General features: G+C 43.6%; 1 protein-coding gene and 1 long non-coding RNA gene across 3 annotated transcripts in view; one reads left to right on the forward strand and one right to left on the reverse strand.

Moving 5' to 3' along the window:
- The window catches only part of LOC133617284 (ras and Rab interactor 2-like), a 112,070-nt gene that overhangs the window by 75,582 nt on the left and 17,996 nt on the right, over positions 1-18,492 (forward strand). For both annotated transcript variants that reach the window (XM_072914938.1, XM_072914939.1), the window contains exons 8-11: positions 869-2,182; positions 14,097-14,179; positions 16,832-17,057; positions 17,201-17,332. In XM_072914938.1, coding sequence (XP_072771039.1) covers positions 869-2,182; positions 14,097-14,179; positions 16,832-17,057; positions 17,201-17,332 — 1,755 coding nt within the window. The remainder of the gene's footprint in view (positions 1-868; positions 2,183-14,096; positions 14,180-16,831; positions 17,058-17,200; positions 17,333-18,492) is intronic.
- The window catches only part of LOC133617287 (uncharacterized), a 74,379-nt gene that overhangs the window by 14,510 nt on the left and 41,377 nt on the right, over positions 1-18,492 (reverse strand). Inside the window, exon 3 of the long non-coding RNA XR_009816967.2 lies at positions 17,245-17,316. This is a non-coding gene — a long non-coding RNA (uncharacterized lncRNA). The remainder of the gene's footprint in view (positions 1-17,244; positions 17,317-18,492) is intronic.

Genomic DNA, 18,492 nt, shown 5'->3' on the forward strand with positions numbered 1-18,492 from the left:
TTCGTATAAGTTTGCTGGTTTCAAGAAATGTAATGCCGAGCGCATATCATTATGTCAAGATAATGGCACTAGCGTTTACTTAATTTAAGAATATTTTTCAACATATTGAGCAAAAATTTCTCCTTTTTTTTTCTACCAAGAAAAATGCACTTGTTATTAGTGAGAATATACTTATTTTAAGGTATTTTTGGGTTAATCGAAGTTAGCTAATTTTCTTGTTCTATTGGCAGATAATTTTGCTTAGTTCAAATAAAATACCCCTCTTTTTTTTTTTTTTTTTTCTTGATTTTGAACACTGACTTTTTGCAGTGCAGTAGATGTTTGTGTTGTGCTTAACAGGGCTTTTCCCCCCTTAAATGTGTAACTCTGACAAAAGAAATAGACCAAAAGTAAAAGTCCACTGCAGAATATGCTGGATGTTTGGAAGATATTTGAGATCATGTCATGAATTAATCAGCGAAAACAATCAGCAGTCCAGAAACTACAGGACAATGTACTGTAGGTTAGTGTAAACATTTGACAGTGGTGGACAAAAGTCAAAGGGGGGGGAATGGAGGAACTGGAAATGCGTGCGCGGTGTTGTTTGTGGAGTGATCGCTCACTCTGTGAATAACACTGGCCACTCCCTCTCTGTGGCTGTGTGACGCACACCCGCTAGATCAGAGCAAAAGAGACACAGGACTGTATGTGTCACGGCTACCGGGGGGAAAAAAAGGAAGGAGCAAGCTGAAATTCAAACAGGACAAAAACGGTCAGAAAACTTCATTGGAAAATATGCTGTGTGCTAACTTTTCTAACTGTTTAGGAGAATATTTACTGGTGACTTCTGCTGTGTGCCAGTCTGATTGTCACTGTCTCTGATTTACAGGCTTTTGGGACTCAGCTCTCTGCAGCCAGCCGCAGACCTCACACCCTCCCTGTCGCCCTTTGAGTCGAACCCTCAGCCCGCAGAGGACAAGCAGGGCCGGTGAGGACAAGGAGTCGCAGCCCAGCCACTGCGAAAGCGCACCGCCAACGTTGCGCCCCCATGAGAGAAGGCATTCCAGTGGTCTTCTCTGCTTCGTCAACCCACTCTTTCTCCAGACTCGACAGCGCCACCACTGTGAAGAGAACCTAGTCCCTCCCGCTACTAAGTGCGACTCCCAGGATGCGAGAACAGAGTCCGTGAAACCGACTAGCAGCGGTCAAGAGAAGGAGAGCAAGGTGAACCGTAATTCCCGCCCTCCTCCCCGACCCCCTCCGCCTCGCTTAATGCCACGCCGGCGACCCGCTCCACCTCCGCCCGGACATCCAGCGCCTATCACCAGACCCAAAAGTATGCCAGTGGTCGTCCCTGTGGCTCCAAGGCAGCAGCAGCAGGTCCGAACCAGGCGTCCGGCTCCCCCGAGACCGACAATGGGCGGAAAACACAGCAGCCCGTCCAAAAGTGCCAGCTCACCAATCCACGTGCCTGCCGACCCACCCCCTCCAAGACCTACTAAGCCCGATCTGGAAGCACGCCGCTGCCACATTGCCCTCGACGATGAGACCATCGCTAAGGCCTTGTCTCAAGCCAAGCCACCGCCGTCCATCCCTGATAATATTCCACCGGAGACAAACGGTGGGAGTCCATCCATCCGGAACGAGAGAGGACTTCAACGGCTTAGTGACACGAGCATGTCCACGTCGTCCTCGGACTCTTTGGAGTATTCACAGTCACCTGGATATCTGGTAGAGGACAGTAGTGAGGAGGAGGAGGACGATGATGACGATGACGACGGGGAAGAGGAAGTAGAAGAGGACTATGGGGTGGGCCTGGAGGCAGACTTAGAAATGCGTCTCCGTCCTTCCTTCAAATCCCGAAGGCGCAGGGTGGGCGTGAGCCTGAGTGGGGGATCGTTTATTGTGCCTCGCGCCCTTAAGGGACGCTTCCGCAAGGTGAGCGGTATGCTTACATCCCTGATGACTCCAGAGAGACGGGCGGTGAAAAAAATAGCGGAGTTATCCAGGGATAAACGTTCGTACTTCGGCTCCCTGGTCCAGGACTACATCAGCTTTGTTCAGGAGAACCGCGGCTGTCATACGTCGGGCATCGATTTCCTGCAGACGCTCCGGCAGTTTATGACGCAAATGAAGGCGTACCTGTGCCAAAGCTCCGAGCTGGACCCTCCTATAGAGTCCCTCATTCCGGAAGATCTGATCGGTAAGCAATTCCTTTTTTTTTTTAAACGCCTTAGTAAAAAGAAGCCTTTGTGGTTGTATAGAGTGGGTGTGAATGCATCATGCTTTGTGAACACTGAATCACTCAGTATTCATTCTCTCTATGGTGTCGTGTCACTATAATTTAGGACAGGGGTCGGCAACCCGCGGCTCCGGGGCCGGATGCGGCTCTTTGAGCACTCTGATGCGGCTCAGCTGCATACTTGCCGACCCTCCCAATTTTCCCGGGAGATTTCCGGATTTCAGTGCCTCTCGCAGAAAACTCCCGGGGTTAATATTCAGTCAGGGCTGCATGGGATTCTGGGTATTTGTTCTGTTGTGGTTATGTTGTGTTACGGTGCAGATGTTCTCCCGAAATGTGTTTGTCATTCTTGTTTGGTGTGGGTTCACAGTGTGGCGCATTATTAGTAAGAGTGTTAAAGTTTATACCGCCACCGTCAGTGTAACCTGTGTGGTTGTTGACCAACTATGCCTTGCTGTCATTTACATGAGCAAGCAAAAGTCCCAAACCACGTGTGGCTGGGCCGGCACGCTGGATGTAGTGGGCGCTAAATGCCGTACAATCACGGCACGTTCGAGAGAAGAGTTGCCCTGAATTTCGTAGTGTGCTGGAAAAATTGGGAGGTTGATAAGTATGACGCTGTCAAGCGCCATTCATACAAAACTCGAAACCCTTGGTTTATACATTGCACAAAGCAAAAAAAAAACTTTGCATGCAGTGTCATTTCATTTTAAATTTCAAAAGAATTTTGTGGCTCCCATTGATTTCTTTGATTTGTGAAACTGGTCAAAATGGCTCTCTGACTGGTAAAGGTTGCCGACCCCTGATTTAGGAAGTCAAACTTTTTACCCTTGCGTCAATCAAGGCTTTCCAGGCCTGCCATTATCGTAGGAACACAACTACCGTATTTTTCGGAGTATAAGTCGCACCAAAGTATTAGTCGCACCTGTCAAAAATGCATAATAAAGACGGAAAAAAACATATATAAGTCGCACTGGAGCCTGGCCAAACTATGAAAAAAACTGCGACTTATAGTCCGATAAATACGTTACTTGTAGTGTTCCATATTGATGTGCTTTATAGTCGGTGTTTAGTTACAGCCATGCCAGTGTACTGTGTCCAATGACTTCTTCTATTCTTAGCCTCCAGTCGTAGGCTCTCAGCACATTGCTAAGATCAGAGGATCATTTTGTCAGGCAGACATTATTGAATTAAATGTTGCTTATTACGTCCCAGAGATTAAGAACATTTAAGGAACATTTAGGGGATTGCATATAAATATGTATGTTCACTCCACATTAGGTCATTGTCAATAATAATAGAAAGGCTTTGTTTATCCTGGTGGTGTCCCGTGTTCTAATGTTGATATCTGATATCGGTCTGATGTATGCAAGCAAAAAACAAGTGTTGGATTATATCAGCTGCATCTTAAATCTCTGATACACGCAGACCTGCAAAGCTGGAGCCAGTTAACATCTACAGTAAATGTCTTTCAATATGCACTCAAGGTTGGTCCTTTCTTGTATTTTAGTCAAGTCAAGTAGGCTATAGTCAAAGGTGAGTAGAGTAGCCAGAAATTGTACTCAAGTAAGAGTACTGTTACTTTAGAGATTTATTACTCAAGTAAAAGTAAGGAGTAGTCACCCAAATATTTACTTGAGTAAAAGTAAAAAGTATGTTGTGAAAAAACTACTCAAGTACTGAGTAACTGATGAATAACATACACACACATATCATATATATATATATATATATATATATATATATATATATATATATATATATATATATATATACACATATATATATATATATATATACATACATTGATATAGACAGTATATAATTTATATTTATTTATTTTGCCGTTTTTGTTTACATGTTAAAGGTGTATTACTTGATTCTGATGACTTGCATTGATTGTAATCAGACAGTAGAGCTGATAACGTCCACGTTTTCAAATGGAGGAGAAAAAAAGTTCCTCGTTTCTGTCTAATACCACATGAAAGTGGTTGGTTTTTGGCATCTTATTTGTCCAGCTTCCATATTCGTTTTTATACACTTTACAAGAAATACATTGGCGGCAATCTCCGTAGCTTGCTAGCTTGTTTGCGCTGGCTTTCGGAGACTCTTATTTTGAAAGCGCTGGCGCGATGGAGCGGCACTTTTATTGTGAAGACAGGAACTGTGCAGTCAGTCTTTAGGCTTTTGACGGGATGTACGGTTGAAATAAAAAAGGGTCTTTTTTCCTTCACACTTTTGATTGATTGATTGATTGGAGCTTTTATTAGTAGATTGCACAGTACAGTACATATTCCGTACAATTGACCACTAAATGGTAACACCCCAATAAGTTTTTCAACTTGTTTAAGTCAGGTCATGTGACCCCTGGCTCTGTTTGATTGGTCCAACGTCACCAGTGACTGCATGTGATTGGTGGAACGGAGTGAACGTCACCAGTGACTGTATTTGTTGAAACGCAGGCACTATGAAGGTCTGTCTGACAGACCAAAACAAACAAAGCGTGCATTAACAGATCGATAAAGATTAGTAGCGAGTAGCGAGCTGAATGTAGATAAAAGTAGCGGAGTAAAAGTAGCGTTTCTTCTCTATAAATATACTCAAGTAAAAGTAAAAGTATGTTGCATTAAAACTACTCTTAGAAGTACAATTTATCCCAAAAGTTACTCAAGTAGATGTAACGGAGTAAATGTAGCGCGTTACTACCCACCTCTGGCTATAGTCAACTAGGAGCTAGCTAGCAGCAAAGCACTCACTAATCCACAAGCTTAGACAATCGTAATAAGTGTCCTTAATTGAACTATTTTGCAGTCTAAAACACGACATGTGTCAATATAAATAAATATCAAATACTTAATGGTTGCGTATTACTTAGACATACAAAGTCCCCCAAGGCACCATTTTCATTGTGATGAGCGTAAAGGGGAGAGCCACACAGACACCACCTTTCGGGCTTGGCAGCGAGTTCTCTGGCAGTGTTTCTGTCGGAGCTTAATTTAATGCGGGGGTTCTGCGGGAAGTCCTGTGGGGAGTGCTCAGAGAGTATGGGGTAACGGACTGTCTTATTGTGGCGGTTCGCTCCCTGTATGATCAGTGTCAGAGCTTGGTCCGCATTGCTGGCAGTAAGTCGGACCCGTTTCCAGTGAGGGTTGGTCTCCGCCAGGGCTGCCCTTTGTCACCGATTCTGTTCATAACCTTTATGGACAGAATTTCTAGGTGCAGTCAAGGCGTTGAGGGGATCTGGTTTGGTGGCTGCAGGATTAGGTCTCTGCCTTTTGCAGATGATGTGGTCCTGATGGCTTCATCTGGCCAAGATCTTCAGCTCTCACTGGATCGGTTCGCAGCCGAGTGTGAAGCGACTGGGATGGGAATCAGCACCTCCAAGTCCGAGTCCATGGTTCTCGCCCGGAAAAGGGTGGAGTGCCATCTCCGGGTTGGGGAGGAGATCTTGCCCCAAGTGGAGGAGTTCAAGTACCTCGGAGTCTTGTTCACGAGTGAGGGAAGAGTGGATCGTGAGATCGACAGGCGGATCGGTGCGGCGTCTTCAGTAATGCGGACGCTGTATCGATCCGTTGTAGTGAAGAAGGAGCTGAGCCGGAAGGCAAAGCTCTCGATTTACCGGTCGATCTACGTTCCCATCCTCACCTATGATCATGCGCTTTGGGTTATGACCGAAAGGACAAGATCACGGGTACAAGCGGCCGAAATGAGTTTCCTCCGCCGGGTGGCGGGGCTCTCCCTTAGAGATAGGGTGAGAAGCTCTGTCATCCGGGGGGAGCTCAAAGTAAAGCCGCTGCTCCTCCACATCGAGAGGAGCCAGATGAGGTGGTTCGGGCATCTGGTCAGGATGCCACCCGAACGCCTCCCAAGGGAGGTGTTTAGGGCACGTCCGACCGGTAGGAGGCCACGGGGAAGACCCAGGACACGTTGGGAAGACTATATATCCCGGCTGGCCTGGGAACGCCTCGGGATCCCCCGGGAGGAGCTGGACAAAGTGGCTGGGGAGAGGGAGGGCTGGGCTTCCCTGCTTAGGCTGCTGCCCCCGCGACCCGACCTCGGATAAGCGGAAGAAGATGAATGGATGGATGGATGGTTCTTAACCTTTTTAACCTCGGGGCCAAACGTTTCCACAAGAGAAGAGCCAGGGCCCACTCAAATATTAACACTGAATTAGTAATCTTACTCTTGATTTTAATTGTATTCAATAATTATATCCAATCTACTCACAGTTTAATAGGATAAACATTGTCAAATGATATGCAAGAATGTGGTAATCACAAATATTTTTGATCAAGTCTTAGGTCAGACTAATTACAAAATAAGTAATAATCAAATATACTGCAAAATGAGGGACCTTTACATGCAATTATGCAATACTAAAAAAAAACATTACAACTAAATTAATAATAAAATGAAAGTGCAAATGAAAATAGAGCTTCACCACATTAACCTCCTAAGGCCCAAGCTGTTTGTTTACATGCTTGTTTTATTTCTCTTTGCTATTTGGGCTTATTGGACCCTAATTAGAATAAAAACTAAGAATCATCTTTTGATATGATGTACTTAGTGCATAAGTAACAAACGTGTACTTTATGTTTAGTAACATGCTAATTCTTATTTTTACACTTTTTTTTTCCAAATTCCATTGTATGTTATACTCTTTTGGAAATAAGAGCTAAAAGGTGCTGTCCACGCATGTGGCCACTAAGACCTTTAAGATTAATCATATTTTTTGCGCTTGACTTTAGCTCCAGACTTTTTCTGTTTGTTTGAGATTGTCATTACTGCCGCACGTGGTGGGAAAGTGTATTACAACCAGTGTTGGGTTAGTTACTGAAAAACAGTAACTAGTTATAGTTACTAGTTACTTCATTTCAAAAGTAACTCAGTGACTAACTCAGTTACTTACACCAAAAAGTAATGCGTTACTTTGAAAAGTAACTATTTAGTTACTTCTTTTTTTCTTCTTTTTTTTTTAAAGCTCCAATTAATGCCCTTTTAGCCTTCATGTCAGTACTGTTATTGCACTGGAGAATAATACAATCTGTTGATCAACTTGACATACATTTGTATCACTCAACTCTGCTAAGCAATGTGGTCTACATACAACACACAAAGACAAAGATATGTTACAAAGGCCAATTTGTTTCTGGCCAGAACAAATTGACAAAACTATGTTAAATAGCTGCAACATAACATACATAAGTAACAAACAGCATAATAACAGCATAGCTGTAAAGCAAGAAAGGCACACACTACATACACAAAGCCTAACCAGGCATTTTTTCCTCAAGAAATTCTGACACAAAATCATGTCTGAAGCCCAGATCACTCTACACAGTTTTAGTTTAGAGATAAGGAAAGATTGGCCTGGCCCACTAGGATCCCTCTTTATGTTTGTGAACTTTATAGTCTATACATTTAGAGTGATGTGATAATCAAACACTCTAGAAGTCTAGAATGAAAGAGTATATAAGAGAATTGACAGCAACGTTCCCTCTAAGGAGTGCACCTGTGCAATTGCGCACTGCTCAAGTGTCCTCTGCGCACGACAAATCTATGCCACGCACAAAATCAAATAAAAAAATAAGCGCATAACAATTTTCGACACGACACGGACACGACAGAGAAAACCATTTTCGTCATCATTGTTCAAATATAATATGTCTGTCGAGACGCTTTGAGGACATGAATTCCATCCATCACTTTACTGAGCAAAACTCTTTGTCAGCCATAAACACATCACTGTTATATCAACAGCAGCCGCTCGCTCTTTCTCACTTGTGCCAACACATGCACATATGGCACTTAGCCAGTGATGCGTTTACAGCCACACAAAAAGTTGGACAACTCCAACACCACACATAAAGTGTAATTCCAGGTGGTTACACTATGATTTACCAATCAAATGTGTGCTTATTCTAGTGTCATTTATTAGGAATCTTAATTTATAAATATTAATCATTAAATGTTGTTAGTATATTAAATACATACTAATAAAAATATATTTTTTACAAACATGAAGTTGCAGGAATGTACACATGTCTGAAAGTGGTACAAACTATTTCCAAAGCAGGACCTCCACCCAGACAAACAATACAAGTACACAGTTCATGAAAAACAATATTTTTTGTTATTGTCATTGTAAGTGGGCCTAAACACTTATATTAGAAATGGAAATGACTGCTGTCATTTGATTATAATAATAAGAGAATGTTGTCTGTCTATCTGTGGTGGCCCTGTGATGGGTGGGGACTTGTCCAGGGTGTACCCAGCCTTCCGCCCGAATACAGCTGAGATAGGCTCCAGTGACCCCGAAAGGGACAAGCGGTAGGAAATTGATGGATGGATGGAGATTGAACTTGTTATTTAGTCAGGTTTGGGACAGGTGTGCTGCTGGTGTAGCCACAGTGTGCACGTGTGATGTTGCTCACAACTACTCAGTGACCTAGTGGTTAGAGTGTCCATCCTGAGATCGGTAGGTTGGGAGTTCAAATCCCGGCCGAGTCATACCAAAGACTATAAAAAAAATGGGACCCATTACCTCCCTGCTTGGCACTCAGCATCAAGGGTTGGAATTGGGGGTTAAATCACCAAAATGATTCCCGGGCGCAGCCACCGCTGCTGCCCACTGCTCCCCTCACCTCCCAGGGGGTGATCAAGGGTGATGGGTCAAATGCAGAGAATAATTTCGCCACACCTAGTGTGTGTGTGACAATCATTGGTACTTTAACTTTAACTTTAACATGGGCTCCACTGAATGCTCAGGGAGTTTTTGCGTTTGCTCACACATGAAAAATTAGAGGGAACATTGATTAACAGAGTGTGTGTACCTTTAGCGCTGAATGATGAGCAGAGGCAGAGTTAATCCTTAAGTGGTGGAGGTGAAGTGTCATTGGAGTCTCTGTCTCTCTTTACTAGCTTCGTCGAAGCATGTTGCTTATGTAGCTTGTTTAAGCAGATTTGAATTGCTGTTTTGGGCAGTAGATGGCATCTTTGATCCAAAGCACAATTTACATTTAACTAAAATGTTCCTTTCTTTGTGCTCGACAAAAGAAAAGTACCGTATTTTCCACACTATAAGGCGCACCGGATTATTAGCCGCACCTTCTATGAATTACATATTTCATAATTTTGTCCACCAATAAGCCGCCCCGGACTATAAGCCGCGCCTACGCTGCGCTAAAGTGAATGTCAAAAAAACGCTGCGCTAAAGTAAATGTCAAAAAAACAGTCAGATAGTTCAGTCAAACTTTAATAATATATTGAAAACCAGCGTTCTAACAACTCTGTCCCAAAATGTACGCAAATGTGCAATCACAAACATAGTAAAATTCAAAATGGTGTAGAGCAATAAATAGCAACATAATGTTGCTCGAACGTTAATGTCACAACACACAAAATAAACATAGCGCTCACCTTCTGAAGTTATTCTTCATTCGTAAATCCTTCGAATTCTTCGTCTTCGGTGTCCGAATTGAAAAGTTGCGCAAGCGTGGGATCCAAAAATGGCCGGCTCCGTCTCGTCGAAGTCATCGGATTCAGTGTCGCTGTTGTTGTGCAGCAGTTCTGTGAATCCTGCCTTCCGGAAAGCTCGGACCACAGTTGTGACCGAAATATCTGCCCAGGCATTTACGATCCACTGGCAGATGTTGGCGTATGTCGTCCGGCGCTGTCTGCCCGTCTTAGTGAAGGTGTGTTCGCCTTCGGAGCTGTGTGAAAAAAGCCACCCGGCCTCTTCGCGTAAACTTCCCTTAACCACTCGCTCATCTTTTCTTCATCCATCCATCCCTTCGAGTTAGCTTTTATGATGACGCCGGCTGGAAAGGTCTCTTTTGGCAAGGTCTTCCTTTTGAATATCACCATGGGTGGAAGTTAGCATGGCAAGCTAGAACCACAGTGAAGGATGACTTCTCATTCCCTGTGGTGCGAATATTCACCGTACGTGCTCCCGTTCCACAGTGCGGTTCACAGGAATATCAGTTGCTGTGAAATACGGTAGTAATCCGTGTGCGGATGGAGAGATTGCGTCTTTTTATGAACCGGATCCTTGTCGCGTAGTAGGAGCCATTTTGTGGTCTTTACAGATGTAAACAGGAAATGAAACGTACGGTGATATCCGCGCGTTTTTTCTTCTTCTTCCGGGGGCGGGTGGTTGCTTACAGTAGAAGAAGAAGCGCTTCCTGTTCTATGGGGGCGGGTGCTTACCTTGGCGGTTGCTTGCGTAGAAGAAGAAGCGCTTCCTGTTCTACCGGGAAAAAAGATGGCGGCTGTTTACCGAAGTTGCGAGACCGAAACTTTATGAAAATGAATCGTAATAAAGCGCACCGGGTTATAAGGCGCACTGTCAGCTTTTGAGAAAAATTGTGGTTTTTAGGTGCGCCTTATAGTGCGGAAAATACGGTAGTGAAAATATCTCCATGTTAGCAAACTGGACTTCTGGCTCCGCCATGATCAGACACGCCCCCCCACCCCCTCCCCACACTCACACACACCCACACAGCGCATGTCTCTCTCTCTTCTCCGGCTTGTGACACAAGAAGAAAAAGAACGATGACACAGCAGCGCTCCGATAAAACACACTTTATACTACATAAAAAGTAACGTAAAATAACGCAGTAACGCATCATGTAGTAACGGTAACTGAGTTACTGAATATAAAAAATAACGCGTTAGATTACTAGTTACCGCCGAAACTAACGGCGTTACAGTAACGCGTTACTTTGTAACGCGTTAGTCCCAACACTGATTACAACTGAGTACATATGTGCCACAGCTGAAAACAGATATTTTTTTTGCTGGCCCAACAATGGGCCCCAACCCTATGGTTAAAAAACCCCAATTTAATTAATTATTGTGACCACAATTACCTCGCCACTTCAACTTAAAGACAACATAAGTCCATTCCAGACAGTTAATGATAAATAGGTTTGTGTTTTTCCATATCTACCATTGTTCTCTGAGTAATTTCGCGTGATCAAACGTACAAAAATTCACTGTCCTGATGGAAGGTTAAATATTTCACTGGAAACACATGAAAACAAACAAAATAAGTAAGTAATATTCAAATATAGTACAAAATGAGTGACCTTTACATGCAATTATGCAATTCTAAAATAAATACATTCCAACTAAATGAATAATCAAATTAAAGTGCAAAAGAATATACAGCTTCACCACATTAATCATATTTTTTGCGCTTGAGAAACTTCTCTGTGACTTTAGCTCCAGACTTTTTCTGTTTGTTTGAGATTGTCATTACTGCCGCACGTGGTGGGAAAGTGTATTATAACTGAGTACTCCTATGAGAACATATATTTTTTTGCCGGACCTTTAGTAGGCCCTCATGGCCCAACAATGGGCCCCAGCCCTATGGTTAAGAAGCCCCAATTTAATGAATTATTGCGACCACAATTACCCTGCCACTTAAGTTAAGTTAAAGTTAAAGTACCAATGATTGTCTCACACACACACACACTAGGTGTGGCAAAATTATTCTCTGCATTTGACCCATCACCCTTGATCACCCCCTGGGAGGTGAGGGGAGCAGTGGGCAGCAGCGGTGGCCACGCCCGGGAATCATTTTTGGTGATTTAACCCCCAATTCCAACCCTTGATGCTGAGTGGGTCCCATTTTTATCGTCTTTGGTATGACTCTGTTTGAACTCACAACCTACTGATCTCAGGGCGAAAACTCTAGGCCACTTCAACTTAAAGACAGCATAAGTCCCTTCAAGACAGTTAATGATAAATAGGTTTGTGTTTTTTTCATATCTCCCACTGTTCTCTGAGTAATTTCGCTTGATCAAGCGTACAAACATTCACTGTCCCGATGGAAGGTTAAAGGCCTACTGAAATGCGATTTTCTTATTTAAACGGGGATAGCGGGTCCATTCTATGTGTCATACTTGATCATTTCGCAATATTGCCATATTTTTGCTGAAAGGATTTAGTAGAGAACATCGACGATAAAGTTTGCAACTTTCGGTCGCTGATAAAAAAAAGCCTTGCCTGTACCGGAAGTAGCGGACGATATGCGCGTGACGTCACAGGTTGTGGAGCTCCTCACATCTGCACATTGTTTACAATCATGGCCACCAGCAGCGAGAGCGATTCGGACCGAGAAAGCGATGATTTCCCCATTAATTTGAGCGAGGATGAAAGATTTGTGGATGAGGAAAGTGAGAGTGAAGGACTAGAGGGCAGTGGGAGCGATTCAGATAGGGAAGATGCTGTGAGAGGCGGGTGGGACCTGATATTCAGCTGGGAATGACTAAAACAGTAAATAAACACAAGACATATATATACTCTATTAGCCACAACACAACCAGGCTTATATTTAATATGCCACAAATTAATCCCGCATAACAAACACCTCCCCCCTCCCGTCCATATAACCCGCCAATACAACTCAAACACCTGCACAACACACTCAATCTCACAGCCCAAAGTACCGTTCATCTCCCCAAAGTTCATCTCTGCGCTGCTGACCCGTCTCCGCTCGGGATGGTGTCCTGCTGGCACCACTATGGACTGGACTCTTACTATTATGTTGGATCCACTATGGACTAGACTCTCACAATATTATGTCAGACCCACTCGACATTCATTGCATTCGGTCTCCCCTAGAGGGGGGGGGGTTACCCACATATGCGGTCCTCTCCAAGGTTTCTCATAGTCATTCACATCGACGTCCCACTGGGGTGAGTTTTTCCTTGCCCTTATGTGGGCTTTGTACCGAGGATGTCGTTGTGGCTTGTGCAGCCCTTTGAGACACTTGTGATTTAGGGCTATATAAATAAACATTGATTGATTGATTGATTGATACAGCACATATATTTCCCCAAAGTTACGTACGTGACATGCACATAGCGGCACGCACATACGGGCAAGCGATCAAATGTTTGGAAGCCGCAGCTGCATGCGTACTCACGGTACCGCGTCTGCGCATCCAACTCAAAGTCCTCCTGGTAAGAGTCTCTGTTGTCCCAGTTCTCCACAGGCCAATGGTAAAGCTTGACTGTCATCTTCCGGGAATGTAAACAATGAAACACCGGCTGTGTTATCCGGCACAACAGTCAGGGAGTGCATTCTACGACGGGGGTGCGTTATCCGGCACAACACCTGCTGCAATACACCACTTCCCACCTACAGCTTTCTTCTTTGCTGTCTCCATTGTTCATTGAACAAATTGCAAAAGATTCACCAACACAGATGTCCAGAATACTGTGGAATTTTGCGATGAAAACAGACGACTTAATAGCTGGCCACCACGCTGTCCCAAAATGTCCTCTACAATCCGTGACGTCACGCGCAGGCATCATCATACCGAGACGTTTTCAGCAGGATATTTCGCACAAAATTTAAAATTGCACTTTAGTAAGCTAACCGTATTGGCATGTGTTGCAATGTTAAGATTTCATCATTGATATATAAACTATCAGACTGCGTGGTCGGTAGTAGTGGCTTTCAGTAGGCCTTTAACATTTCACTGGAAACGCATGAAATATATGCAAAATGTCATTATAATGTCAATGATATTGGGCCATTTAGAAGTACTGTAGTAGATGAATCAAAGATTGTGTATTACTAGGACCATTCGGGCCGAGACAATGTCTCCAGCTAGACCTCCCACCTACTCATATTGGGTCTAATTAATTTGTTGCTTGCCAAATATCCAACATGTCACACGAGTGCTATTGTGTCTTACTGTTCTCTGTCCGTCCTAACACAAGTACCTTATTCATAAACAGCACAGACCGTGCCTTTCACGCAGCATTAGGACCACAATTCAGCACAGTTGGCGCAAAAACACAATATTTCCCCATTAAAACAAAAAATAATGTTTGTGTGTGTGTTGCTCTCTATTCAACAGATCAAGTGCTGGAAAAGTCCATGCACAAGTGTGTGTTGAAGCCACTGAAGAGCGTCATTGATGTGGCTTTACATGACTTCCAGGTGAGAGATTAAAAGTATCATCTTACATTGTCATCAAGTATAATGTAAAGGGCAGATAGTGACGGGAGTGCAAGTGAAAAAGCTTTGTACTTCATAAACATATTTGTTTCAGGATGTCAGTCTGCCGAAATGCATTTTGAATAACAAGGAAAGAAAAATCCTGAAGTGTAGTGGTGTGGTGTTCGGGTCTGTGGGACCCATTTTCTTTTTTTTTTATTAAAAGAAAAATGATACAATTAATGAATTTTTCAAACTGAGACTCACTAACTTTGGCTCATTTTCTGTGAAGAACATATATCAGAATACATATTTAATGACCACTAGAGATGCGCGGATAGGCAATTATTTCATCCGCAACCGCATCACAAAAGTCGTCAACCATCCGCCATACACCCGAACTAACATTTAATCAAAACCGCACCCGCCCGCCATCCGCCACCCGCCCGTTGTTATATATCTAATATAGACGATGCAAGGCATTAGTGAGGTTATAAAGCTTTTGCCTGTTAAAGAAAGGAGACTGATCCAATGCAGCAGAGACATTCAATGCGTGCCACGCTGTCACGGCCCAGACGCACACCAGTGCGCAATCATCTGGGAGCCACGCTGAGCGCACCTCCAAGCGCGCTCGCGCCACTCAAACTGTTGCAGGCAGCTGCGTTCTATCTTGTTTTAACATCCTGTGGCACTCTTCTGGGATCACGGCGGACGAAACTGCTCATGCTCAGGGTGTTTGTGGAGGTTCGGGGTTTTGCACAAATGTGATGCACCATGTTAGATGTCCCGGTTTTGTGACTGTCGTAGACATAAACAGCGTCGCAGCTCTTGCAAATCACGTAGCCAGCATTACTATCATCCTGATTTACAACCTCATAAAAACGAGTCCACGCTGAACTTTTCTGGCCTTTTTTTCCCCCTGGTCTTTAGTATTCCCTTATTTAGTTTGTCGCGTACCACATTTGCTGCCGGCGTTGCCATCTCTTTTTTTTTTCTTCTTCTGCTGTGGCATGCTGCAGGTGCCTGCTCGTTTTTCGTATGTGGGTAACAACATTTAACTATGTATATATATTTCCGAATTGGTTTAACTGCCACCCGCCTGAATCTATTTAAAATCAAATTTTTTAAAATTTCAACCGCCCGACCCGACCCGCGGATAAAATCTAATTTTTTTTTTATTTCAACCGCCCGACCCGTGGATAATCCGCGGACCGCGCATCTCTAATGACCACACACCATACACCCCCCCCCCTACACATTTCTATTACATATAAGATGTCCGGCTAATAGAAATGTGGAAATTGATGTTCTGTGTACCACACACACACACACACACACACACACACACACACACACACACACAGCAGGCCGAGACAGGAGGAGGACAGAGTGTAGGTACACAGAACATCAGAGGGTCAAATGTGCGAGAAAATGAGAGCAGACAGTGTTGACAAACAATGTTGCAACCTTGTGTGGGAACCGCAGGTGCAGAAACACAAAAGAAGAATCCCTGTGGGATGCAGAAACTGGCAGAGAAATGTTCCGTGCAAAACGTTCATATTGTTGTTACTCAGCCAGCGTTTGTAACAACAATATGAACATTACACAAGGGTTAAAAATAATAATTTATATGACCTTTTTTGTGTTTTCTTCATAGTAGCAGTGTTCTGCTCTGCTACACACAGACCTATCGGCATGTTTTTTCATGATTTTTTTTTCTTTAACTTTATGAGTATCTTTTTCGACCCCCGGTTGGAAAAACAAGATTTTGTTAGTGTAAAACGTTGGCTGGATCAGTGTTTTTCAACCTTTTTTGAGCTCAGGCACATTTTTTTTCATTGAAAAAATCCGGAGGCACACCACCAGCAGAAATCATTAAAAAACGAACCTCAGTTGACAGTAAAAAGTCGTTGTCGCAATTGTTGGATATGACTTTAAAGCATAACCAAGCATGCATCAATATAGCTCTTGTCTCAAAGTAGGTGTACTGTCACCACCTGTCACATCACGCCGTGACTTATTTTGAGGTTTTTTTGCTGTTTTCCTGTGTGTAGTGTTTTAGTTCTTGTCTTGCGCTCCTATTTTGGTGGCTTTTCCTGTTTTGTTGGTGTTTTCCTGTAGCGGTTTCATGTCTTCCTTAAATGCTATTCCCCGCATTTGCTTTGTTTTAGCAATCAAGACTATTTAAGTTTTTGCTATCCTTCTCTGTGGGGACATTGTTGATTGTCATGTCATGTTCGGATGTAATTTGTGGACGACGTCTTTGCTCCACAGTAAGTCTTTGCTGTCGTCCAGCATTCTGTTTTTGTTTACTTTGTAGCGAGTTAGGTCTGAGTTTTGTTCTGCATAGCCTTCCCTAAGCTTCAATGCCTTTTCTTAGGGGCACTCACCTTTTGTTTATTTTTGGTTTAAGCATTAGACACCTTTTTACCTGCACGCTGCCTCCCGCTGTTTCCGACATCTACAAAGCAATTAGCTACCTGCTACCACCTACTGATATGGAAGAGTATTACACGGTTACTCTGCCGAGCTCTAGACAGCACCGACACTCAACAACAACACATCATTTGCAGACTATAATTACTTGTTTACTTTGAGACACTTGTGATTTAGGGCTATATAAATAAAAACTTTGATTGACTTTGTTCTCCTCAGGTTAACAGTGGAGAATGGCAGCAGATGAAGGAGAACCTGGCTCTTGCTAAGACCAAGAGGCCCCAGGAGCTGGGGGTGGACGGTGCGGTGCCCCCTGACCCTGTGGCTATTAAAAGAATTCAGCATAAGTTCCTTACCATGAGCAAGATGTACTCACCTGAGAAAAAGGTGTCACTGCTGCTGCGTGTGTGCAAGCTCATCTACACCATCATGCAGGACAACTCAGGTATAGTTCTTTGTTTTGAAAATCAACCTGTGCGTGTTGACATACTGCCGACTGAAGACTTTTAAAGGCCTGTGGCCCCTCCCTGACCTGTGTTCCCACCACACATACTTTATACTCTGTGGCGTCTGTCTGCTTCCTTCCAGGGAGGATGTACGGTGCTGATGACTTCCTGCCCATGTTGACTTACGTGGTGGCGCAGTGTGACATGCCTCAGCTGGACACCGACATCCAGTACATGATGGAGCTGCTGGATCCTTATCTGCTCCAAGGAGAAGGTAAACCAAAGTGCGAGACTGTCAGTATCAGAGAACACGAAACGGCTCGCCCACAAATGTCTGAATGTAATTTGACATCTACATTACACTTAATGCAACATTTTTCCACATTTGTGCTTAAAATTGTGGGGTTCTAAAGAACTACAAACCCCGTTTCCATATGAGTTGGGAAATTGTGTTAGATGTAAATATAAACGTAATACAATGATTTGCAAATCCTTTTCAACCCATATTCAATTGAATGCACTACAAAGACAAGATATTTGATGTTCAAACTCATAAACTTTATTTTTTTTTTGCAAATAATAATTAACTTAGAATTTTATGGCTGCAACACGTGCCAAAGTAGTTGGGAAAGGGCATGTTCACCACTGTGTTACATGGCCTTTCCTTTTAACAACACTCAGTAAACGTTTGGGAACTGAGGAAACACATTTTTTAAGCTTCTCAGGTGGAATTCTTTCCCATTCTTGCTTGATGTACAGCTTAAGTTGTTCAACAGTCCGGGGGTCTCCGTTGTGCTATTTTAGGCTTCATAATGCGCCACACATTTACAATGGGAGACAGGTCTGGACTACAGGCAGGCCAGTCTAGTACCCGCACTCTTTTACTATGAAGCCACGTTGATGTAACACGTGGCTTGGCCTTGTCTTGCTGAAATAAGCAGGGGCGTCTATGGTAACGTTGCTTGGATGGCAACATATGTTGCTCCAAAACCTGTATGTACCTTTCAGCATTAATGGCGCCTTCACAGATGTGTAAGTTACCCATGTCTTGGGCACTAATACACCCCCATACCATCACAGATGCTGGCTTTTCAACTTTGCGCCTATAACAATCCGGATGGTTCTTTTCCTCTTTGGTCCGGAGGACACGACGTCCACAGTTTCCAAAAACAATTTGGAAATGTGGACTCGTCAGACCACAGAACACTTTTCCACTTTGTATCAGTCCATCTTAGATGAGCTCAGGCCCAGCGAAGCCGATGGCGTTTCTGGGTGTTGTTGATAAACGGTTTTCGCCTTGCATAGGAGAGTTTTAACTTGCACTTACAGATGTAGCGACCAACTGTAGTTACAGACAGTGGGTTTCTGAAGTGTTCCTGAGCCCATGTGGTGATATCCTTCACACACTGATGTCGCTTGTTGATGCAGTACAGC

Source organism: Nerophis lumbriciformis, linkage group LG16, assembly GCF_033978685.3.
Source record: "Nerophis lumbriciformis linkage group LG16, RoL_Nlum_v2.1, whole genome shotgun sequence".
NCBI lineage: Eukaryota > Metazoa > Chordata > Actinopteri > Syngnathiformes > Syngnathidae > Nerophis > Nerophis lumbriciformis.